This window comes from Peromyscus leucopus, chromosome 11 (assembly GCF_004664715.2).
Source record: "Peromyscus leucopus breed LL Stock chromosome 11, UCI_PerLeu_2.1, whole genome shotgun sequence".
Lineage (NCBI taxonomy): Eukaryota > Metazoa > Chordata > Mammalia > Rodentia > Cricetidae > Peromyscus > Peromyscus leucopus.
The window spans coordinates 19,821,816-19,832,585 of NC_051072.1; the positions used below are offsets into that span (position 1 = coordinate 19,821,816).

Consider the following 10,770-nt stretch of genomic DNA (forward strand, 5'->3'; position numbering starts at 1 on the left):
ACAACTGGCCAAGGTGCAGTGAATAAGAGACTGCAGCATGGGACTGGAAAGATGGCCCAGCAGTTAAGAGCAAGTAGTGCTTTCTCAGAGGACCAGAGTTCAGTTCCCAGCACCCACCTCAGGTAACTCAAAACCACCTGTAAGTCTAATTCCAGGGGATCCAACACCCTCTTTTGAACTCCATGGGCGGGCACACACACACACACACACACACACACACACACACACACACACACTAAAAATAAATCTAAAAAGAGTGCTCGCCTTTAAATGGGACATCTATATCATACCTCTTCTGTCAAGGCTCAGCAATTATTGTAGGAAAACAGACATGCCTTAGTTACTTTTTTAGTGCTGTGATGAAACACTATAACCATTGCAACTTATAAAAGGAAGCATTTAATTAGACTTACAATTTCACGAGTTTAGATGGCAGAACAAAGGAGCAGTGGAGAGTTTACATCCTGATCGCTAAACAAAAGGCAGAGAGAGATCACAGGGAATTGCAGAATTCTTTTGAAAACAAAAAGTCCACCCAAATAACATACTTCCTCCAACAAGGCCACCCCTCCTGAACCTTCCCAACCATTTCCATCAACTGGGGACCAAGTATTCAAATATATGAGCCTATGGTGACTGTTCTCAATCAAACCATCGCTCTCCACACCTTGGCCCCCATAAACTTGTGGACATATCATAATGCAAAATGCATTTAGTCCAACTTCAAAAATCTCCATGGTCTTCCATAATCTCAACACAGTTTGAAAGTCCAAAGTCTCATCTGAGATTCACAGCCATCTCTTAATTGTAACCCCTGTAAAATTAAAAATCAAATTACATGCTTCCAACATACAATGGCAAAAAAAAATATTCATTATAATTCCAAAAAGGAGGAGTGGGGACATAGTAAGGAAATACTGGACCCAGACTACAAATCCCATAGCTCCATGTTTGATGTTAAAAAGCTTAAGTGGCTTCACCCCTCTGGCTTGACTGCCTGTAAGATACATATTTCTCTTGGACTGGCTCCACATCTTATATGCAGCTCTCACCCTATGACTCTGGCACCTTTAACATCTTAGGTTCTCCAACATAATCTAGGCTTCCCTTGTCTACATTTTGAAAATAGTTTTTTATACAATATATTCTGATTATGGTTTTTCCCTCCCCCTACTCCTTCTTATTCCTCCTCCCCTCCCCTCCCATCCAGAGCCACAACATCCTTTCTGTCTCTTCTTATAAAACCAACAGATTGAGCATTTCTTGGGTATATGCCCAGGAGTGGTATAGCTGGATCTTGGGGGAGATTGATTCCCAATTTTCTAAGAAAGCGCCATATTGATTTCCAAAGTGGTTGTACAAGCTTGCATTCCCACCAGCAGTGGAGGAGAGTTCCCCTAGTTCCACATCCTCTCCAGCATAAAGTGTCTTCAGTGTTTTTGATCTTAGCCGCTCTGACAGGCGTAAGGTGGTATCTCAGAGTTGTCTTGATTTGCATTTCCCTGATGATTAGGGAAGTTGAGCAATTCCTTAAATGTCTTTCAGCCATTTGGGTTTCCTCTGTTGAGAATTCTCTGTTTAGTTCTAAAGCCCATTTCTCAATTGGACTGTTGGTCCTTTTGATGTCTAATTTCTTGAGTTCCTTATATATTCTCGATATCAGTCCTCTGTCAGATGTGGGGTTGGTGAAGATCTTTTCCCATTCTGTAGGCTGTCGCTTTGCCTTGTTGACATATCCTTTGCTCTACAAAAGCTTCTCAGTTTCAAGAGGTCCCATTGATTGATTATTTGTCTCAGTGTCTGCACTACTGGTGTTATATTTAGGAAGTGATCTCCTATGCCAATGCGTTCAAGACTATTTCCTACTTTCTCTTCTAGCAGGTTCAGAGTAGCTGGATTTATGTTGAGGTCTTTGATCCACTTGGACTTAAATTTTGTGCACGGTGACAGATATGGATCTATTTGCAGCCTTCTACACGCTGATATCCAGTTATGCCAGCACCATTTGTTGAAGATGCTTTCTTTTTTCCATTGTACACTTTTGGCTTCTTTGTCAAAAATTATATGTCCATAGGTGTGTGGGTTAATGTCAGGGTCTTCAATTCGATTCCATTGGTCCACATGTCGGTTTTTATGCCAATACCAGGCTGTTTTTATTACTGTAGCTCTATAGTAGAGCTTGAAGTCAGGGATTGTGATGCCTCCAGAAGTTGTTTTATTGTACAGGTTTCTTTTAGCTATCCTGGGTTTTTTGTTTTTCCATATGAAGTTGAGTATTGTTCTTTCCAGGTCTGTAAAGAATTGTGTTGGTATTTTGATGGGGATTGCATTGAATCTGTAAATTGCTTTTGGTAAGATTGCCATTTTTACTATGTTAACCCTGCCAGCACTTGCTCAGCTATGTTCCTATCAGCATTGTTTGTAATAGCCAAAACCTGGAAACAACCTAGATGCCCTTCAACTGAAGAATGGATAAATAAATTGTGGCACATATACACAATGGAATACTACTCAGCAGAGAAAAACAATGACATCATACGGTTTGCAGGCAAATGGATGGATCTAGAAAAAATCATCCTGAGTGAGGTAACCCAGACTCAGAAAGACAAATATGGTATGTACTCACTCATAGGAAGATGCTAGATGTGGAACAAGGATGACTGGACTGCTACTCACATCACCAGTGAGGCTACCTGGAAAACGGGACCCCAAAAAAAGACACGGAGAAATGGACGAGATCTACATGAACAGCCTGGTCATGAGTGGGAACAATGAAGGGCGACGGTCGAGGGAAAGAGAGTGGGAGATCCTAGCTGGATCAAGAAAAGAGAGGGAGAAAAAGGAATAGGAGACCATGGTAAATGAAGACCACATGAGAAGGTGAGAAGGGGAGGAAGCAGAGAGCTAGGGAGACCCACGGAGATCCACAAAGATACCCCCGCAAAAGACTGCTGGCAATGGTCGCAAGATGGCAGGAACTGACCTACTCTGGTGATGGGATGGCCAGACACCCAGATAGTGGTGCCATAAACCCCATCCAAGGACTGAGGAATCTGAATGCAGACATCCATGGCTGGGCCCCTGGTGGAGCACTGGGAGTCTAATTAGTGAGAAAGAAGAGGGTTTATATGAGCGAGAATTGTTGAAGCCAAGGTTGGATAAAGCCCCGGGACAAATAACCAAATGAATGGAAGCACAGGATCTATGAACCAAAGGCTGAGGGGCCCCCAACTGGATCAGACCCCCTGAATGCGTGAGACAGTCATTTGGCTTGTTCTGTTTGGGAGGCAGCTGTGCATTGGTGCCAGGTCCTGGGCTCGTTGCATGAGTTGGCTGTTTGAATCCTGGGACTTATGCAGGGACACTTGGCTCGGTCTGGGAGGCGGGGAATGGACCTGCCTGGAATGAGTCTACCAAGTCAACCCCGGTCCTCGGGGGAGACCTTGATCTGGAGGAGGTGGGAATGGGGGTGGACTGGGGGGAGGGGTGGGCGAGAGGGGGAGAACAGGGGAATCTGTGGTTATTATGTTGAACTGAATGGTGTTGTAAAATAATAATAATAATAATAAAGGAATTGAAAAAAAAAAGAAAACCAACAGAAATCTAAGGAATAATAATAAAATTAAGTCAAAACAAATTGGAACAGGACAAAACAACCAAACAAGAAAAAGAGCCAAAGAAAACCACAAGCCACATACACAGACACGGGGACATACCCAAGCTTCACTTTCGCAGCTTCACTCAATTGTGGTGGGTAGCCATTCCAGCTGTGGTCTGGAAGTTCCAACCCCCATTGAGGTTTTGGTAACTATCATGCCCACAAGGTGGGGCCAGAGGAGGGCCTGAAGACCCGAGATAGAGATGTGCCGTGCTCTCTTGCTGCTGGGATCCCGGATGCTAGAGGTGGACTGAGGAGAGTTCTCCAGAGAACATCGCCGAACTACTGCTGCGTCTTTCCTAAAACCCTCAACCGGCCTATTCTTTCATTTGTAAGTTACGCCATTAAATAAATCTCCTTTTAACTACGTGGAGTGGCCTTAATAATTTCACCAATACTCAATAGTCTCTCAAGACCTCCAGGCAGGGACTCCTCTACCACACACCCAGCTGTGGCAGCTCTCTTTAATAGAAAAGGAAGATCCCAGCCCTTTCTTTTGCAGTCCTGTTTTAAGATGCTCTCTTCCCTAGCTCCAACCTTCCACATGCCACACCCTGTCTTTTGGGTGGACGGTGTGGAATAGAGGATGAAGGAGAGCATTTTCATTTTGCCCTTAACCTAGGAATTCAGCAGATACATAATAGAAAAACTAAATATTTGTTGTCGATAATGTTTACATAGCAATATCAGAGCCCTCTTTAGCAAAATAGAAATAATTAGGATAGTAAAATCAATAATTTTATCTTTCAGATATAGGCAAAAACTTCTGATTGTTAATATGGTCAGGAATCTAAGGAAATGTTTCATATAGGCCTATCATGAAACCTTTCTATATGCATAGTTGTAATTTATGAAAGGCCTCTCACAAGAATGTTTCTCATGTATCTACCAAAAAAAAAAAAAAAGCCTCCTTTGTGGATTTTCCAGTTTCTCATTAACCAGAAGCTACAGGGGTTTCTTGTGTATCTTGTAGAGTACATGCCAGTGGGAAGTTCCAATAGGAAGAACAGTCATCAGCAATAACTTGTGTTTTTTTTAAACTGTGAAAATGTTAGTGTAAATCATGTTCTTCATGATAATCATCTGATAAAGCTGTTTACTTGAAAATTCAGAAGTTGTGAAGTTGCTAGACTCCTTACTGCAGGTTGACTTTGGAAGCATAAATGGCCAAGGGAAGCAAAACCTGAAACGAATGAACATCTTAGGCGTGGAATGCAATCTGACCCAAGTCATTGCTTCAAATCCGTCACTAGTCCTTTATCTTGTGGATAAGATGGAAGTTCAGAAGTACATGTCTGATTTACACATCCGAATCTGCTAGCTAGATTACTATGCATTCAAAACTAAAATAGTCTTACTTTGTCAGTCAGTGTGCGTCATGATGTTTCCATACATTGACAATGCAGTATGTGTGTATTTATTTTAGTGCCTTAATATATTTTTGATGTGGTATTTTGCTAATGGTTAAATGAACTGTTCTCTTAAAATGCTGTTCATTGAAAGGGTTTGTTAAATGATTTACACTTGTTATAAAATAGTACATGTGAAAAAAAAAAAAAAAAAAAAAAAAAAAAAAAGAAAAGGAAGATCCCACAACCCCTGTATTCATGGACCCATCATGAATAAAGTCACATGGACAAACGATGGCAAGTTTGACTGCCAACTTGGGGTGAACCCTTGAATCACATCCTTAGCAGTTTTGACTTGTTGCTGCTGATTAGGAACAGAAAATTCCTTAGGCCTTTTCTTTTTACAAGCTGGAAGTTTATCTGGGTGGTGTTTTGCCCAAATGGCACCCTCCCTTTATTTCATTCCAGGTCAGGCCTCTTTTCAATCTTCTTGTCCCTTTCAACACAAGCCTTTGGCTCCAACATTAAATTTCCTGGTACACACACCCCTCATTAAACTGTATACTCTCTATTTCTTTTTGCTACATTTGCTCTTTTTCATTATAGACCTGCATATGATTATTAATAACTATGGGACAGAGTCAATATTAGGCTGTCTTGAGATCTTCTCTGCCAAGGAAATTAGTCCATTACTTTTCAATTTATCCTCAGGAAGATTCCTAGGACAAGGGCAGGAGCAGCCTCATATCAAAAGAATCATCTCTAGTCCAGTTGCTAACATTGTCCCCTTCTGAAATCTCCTGATCTGGGCCCCCATAGTTAGCATTTCTCTCACACTATTGCCTTTCAAGCTCAAATTAAGATGACCTAGTGAACCCTGCTTATAGCATTCAACTGCTTTCCTAATCCAAAATCTTCCACAACCCTCCAAAAACTGCACAATCAGGCCTGTCACCACAACTGTCCACTCCCTGGTACCAAATTCTGTCTTAGTTACTTTTCTATTACTGTGAAAAACAAAAACAAAAACACTTTGACCAAGGCAACCTGTTAAAGAGTTCAATTTGGCTATGGTTTCAGAGAGTTAGAGTCCATGATGGCAAAGCAAAGAGCTGAGAGCTCACATCTGAATCCACAACCTTGAGGTAGAAAGAGCATTGGGAATGGCAGTGGTCTTTTGAAACTTCAAAGCCATACCCTCAGTGACACATCCTCCAACAAGGCCACACCTCCTAATCCTTCCAAAACAGTTCCGCGAACAGGGGACCAAGTATTGAAATGGCCTGTGGGGGCGATTCTCATTCAAACCACCCCAGAGCAGAAAGATTATAGGAGCTAAAGCTTGAGTCAAATTGCTATAAACAGGGTTTTCTGCACATGACAGTGTTTGCACAAAAGAACTCTCAGCGACTGTGGTTTCAGGCATAAGATAAAGCCAGCTAAAATTCCAGGAGGGATGGAGGAGGAGCTACTAAAGTCCCACCCTTACTGAAGAGCTATTGGCAGATGATGGCAAGGCAATCTGGGAGGAGATGGAAGGGAGGGAGTAGGGGGTGGATCTGATCAAAACACATTAACGCAAAAATTCTCAATCAAAAATATACTTAGCCTAATAATAATAATAGTAATAATAATAATAATTTGGTGAAAGTGAAAAGTTCAAAGGATGGGCTGCTGGGTAAGAGAAGGTAGAGGGGAAGGTTGACCTCAGCATCAGGACTTGAGCACCTCAAGGAAGCAAATTTACATCCTTTAATATGCAAATTCTTTTATGAATACCAGAAAAAAGTCAGGGTTATTTTTTGCACACCACCAGCCTTAGACATTACTCACGTTGGAGGCCCCATATACACTATAGTAGACATATTAAAATCTACCCTTTTGTAAATTTTTGTCATTTTCTGTTTTCTTTTTTTACTCTTGATGCTGTGAATAGAAACCTCATGCCTAGCTTGCACTGAGCACATTGACTCTACCATTGAGGTATGTCCCTAGCCCTGTTTGCTTACTCATGTGGTTGGTTGGTATTAATATAGTATTTGCAGAGCAGTAGCACCTCTTCAGAGGAAATAGATAGTGAACACTGTGTCTAATACAGTCCAAGACAGCACAAACAAGAAAAGAAGGCACTGCATTTAGAACAAATTCCATAGACTCTTACTGCACACCTGAATCTGAGATAGAAACAAAACCATTGAGCCAACAGAAGCCAAGGTGTGCCCTAGGAATTGTGGGTAAATCATTTGACTAAGAAAGATAGTTCCTTACTGAGGGCCTGCCCCAAAAAATCAAAAAGAGAAAGAAGTTTCCAGAGCTGATCAGTAAGTTCTCATATTTTTGCACATACCCTCCAAGATTTCCACACTTGTAGCTCTCCTGAAAAGGTGGCAAGCTTCCAATTAAATTTCCAAAGACCATACAAATATGTTCATGTAAAACCCTGGTGAGGCCTCCCACTGCCTACTCTTGTTTTGGGGTTTGTTTGGAATTTTTTTTCCAGAACTTTTCTGGCTACTTTCCCTGCATGTGTCAGTCAATAGGTAACTAACTGAAACCCCTCCAGAGTTGACTCACCAGCACCACTTAGCATCTGCTTCTACATCTCTTATTCTCTGAGCCTCAGCTGGGGAACTCCCCCTCTCCCAGGACCCAATCAGAGTTCTACTTCAATTAGCTTAATTGGAAGAAGACACAACTAAATCTCCAATTAAAGTTCTAAACTAGCTATTAGAATAGTCTATTTTTGTCTTTTCGGAGTAAGCTTTCCTAATAGTCATTTTTTAAAAGTTAAGCTTCCTTAAAGGAGAGAAGGTGGCTATTATCAGATCAATTACTACCTTCGACCACACCTCATCAGAAACTAGGGTCATTCATTCCACATAGGTGATTTGTAAGTAAGCCATTTACTTGGGTTTTTTTTATTAACTTTAATTTTTCTAAAGTTAATGTACATAGTTTCAAATGTCAAATAGTTCTTAGAAGTTTATAGTGAAGGGAGGGGCTGGCAAGACAGCTCATCAGATAAAAGCACTTGTCGCAAAAGCATCGTGACCCGAGTTCAATCCCTGGATCCTATGTAAAGGTAGAAGAGAACCAATTGCACAAAGTTGTCCTCTGCTCTCTACGTGCGTGCATGCATGCACTCACCACACACATACAATACAAACTCCCCATGTCATCCTACTCCCTTACACAGAAACAATCTCCATCAACAATTCCAGACTTCCGTTAGTCAGAATGTCACCATTTTGTAATTTCAAAAGTGGTTAACAACAATCTCTGAAAGGTCAACCTGAAGCTACTGTTTCTTGGGTTTATAGTTTTAAATACCGTGTATTGACTTTCCGCTATCAAGAGCGATGACTTAGATTTACTAGACCGGCCCTCCAACACACATACTCAGTTCTTTCCCTCCATCTTTCTAAGATAGCTATAGCACATTTGGCAGTTCTATTTAAGGCTTATGTTACTATCTCTGCGTAAACATTCTGACACAGTACTACAAATTCACCCCCTTTCTTACTCAACCTTTCTTTTTCCTGAAATTAGTGTACCTCTTTAAAAAATACTTCTTAATCGTCTACATCCCTGCCCTACTCTCAAATGTATATGGTAATTACAATACCAAGTAAGAAATTGCCCATCTCTGTGATGTCATGATGATATTTTTAAATTAAGTGCATTTCTGTGAGGAAAGTTTAGTCAGAATGATAACATCTGTAGTGTCTCTTCACAGATCATCCACTAGGAAGAGGTGACAGCGGTAAACGCAGAGGCTAATGGGATACAAGGTACTCAGTGATGCATGAGTGACAGGTCGATGGACCACCAGAATAGCCTTAGTGTGGGGGTAGCACTGTTTCTCTATGGCTCATCCTACTCTCATTTATCCATCTCCATGGGGTCTTTCCTTCCATTTTTTTTTCAGGTTGTCATGTGTGTTTACTCTTTTTTTTTTAATATATATATATTTTTTACAATACCATTCAGTTCTACATATCAGCCACGGGTTCCCCTATTCTCCCCCCATCCCACCCCCTCCCCTTACCCCCAGTCTACCCCCCATTCCCACCTCCTCCAGGACAAGTCCTCCCCCGAGGATTGCGATCAACCTGGTAGACTCAGTCCAGGCCGGTCCAGTCCCTTCCTCCCAGACTGAGCCAAGTGTCCCTGCATACGCTCTAGGTTTCAAACAGCCAGTGTGTTTATTCTTTAGCTGCTATGTTTTGGTCCTACAGTTAAGAACTTAACCTATGAGAGCGGGACGTCTGTCTTCGGGTCGTAGCGATTGAGGTGTTGGTCACCCGGGAGCGAAATAAAAATGGGTGATGTTGAGAAAGGCAAGAAGATTTTTGTTCAGAAGTGTGCCCAGTGCCACACTGTGGAGAAGGGAGGAAAGCATAAGACTGGACCAAACCTCCATGGTCTGTTTGGGAGGAAGACTGGTCAGGCTGCTGGATTCTCGTACACAGATGCCAACAAGAACAAAGGCATCACCTGGGGAGAGAATACCCTGATGGAGTATTTGGAGAATCCCAAAAAGTACATCCCTGGAACAAAAATGATCTTCGCTGGAATTAAGAAGAAGGGAGAAAGGGCAGACCTAATAGCTTATCTTAAAAAGGCTACTAATGAGTAATTCCACTGCCTTATTTATTACAAAACAAATGTCTCATGGCTTTTAATGTGTACCATAATTTAATTCATACATCAAAATTCAGATCATGAATGGCTAACAATGTTTTTGTTGGGACGGTCCTGATTTAAGTAAAAATGACTTATAGTAAAGTGGATATGATCTTTCTAAAAAATAACAATTCCAGTCACTATCACAGCTCTCCCTTTCTCAAGATCGGATTGGACTTACTAAAGTTATACTTTCCACAAAGATGGGGGTGTCACCTCAAAGCTGTTGAATGGTTTTATGTTTAAATTTATATAATGGGGAATATGGATATGTTTAAACACTGGGAAAATTCTGTCACTCTCAGAAACAAGAAGACTCACCTGTGTTTCAGTTTGTATTCTCTGGCCTGTTACAGGCAATGGAATGCCAGGAAGCAACTGTCTATTCTTGACTTGATGATGTCATTTTAATTAGAATTCCCTGTCAAAGGATGCTGCCTTTCACCATTGAAAGGCACTTACTGTGACCTATGTATAATATCAAATAAAGAGTATTTAGCACTTCTTAAAAAAAAAGAAGAAGAAGAACTTAACCTATTAAAATGGAATTACATAAATCATTTTTAAAATTGTCCATGTGGAGCTGGCTACTGTTCCCTTTTCTTTTCTTGGGAATTAATTTTTTTCTTTGACAATTTCATGCACACACACACACACACACACACACACACACACACACACACAATTCTGATTATTCTTCTCTCCAACACCTCCTTTGTCTCCCTCCCATCCCCAACAAACTCCTATCCTTACTGGTCCCTTTCCCAGATTCATGACTTTTTGTTTGGTTTGGTGACATCTTTAGTTTAACCAGGGCCATTTGTATGAGCACTGATTTAGAACTATCCATTGGAGCCTGGTGAGGCCACCAGTGGGTGTACAACTAAATGTAATGACAAAGGAGGCAGAAACATACATTGGGAAAAAGATATCCTAGGCAAGAAATGATCCTTATCTACCTCAGAAGACCTAAATAAGATTCATATATTTCACCCACAAAAATTCTGGGAACAGAAAGGCTGAGGCAGAGAGATGCTGCCAGCTGCCACCATGAGAAGATGTTAAGATACTGATAAG

The 10,770-nt window shown here is 41.2% G+C and overlaps 1 protein-coding gene across 1 annotated transcript; it reads left to right on the forward strand.

Moving 5' to 3' along the window:
- The first annotated feature begins 9,278 nt into the window (after nucleotides 1-9,278).
- On the forward strand, nucleotides 9,279-9,686 carry LOC114703574 (cytochrome c, somatic-like). The gene has a single exon (XM_037209378.1). The coding sequence runs from the start codon at nucleotides 9,329-9,331 to the stop codon at nucleotides 9,644-9,646; it is 318 nt and encodes a 105-aa protein (XP_037065273.1). The 5' UTR covers nucleotides 9,279-9,328; the 3' UTR covers nucleotides 9,647-9,686.
- The last annotated feature ends 1,084 nt before the right edge of the window (nucleotides 9,687-10,770 follow it).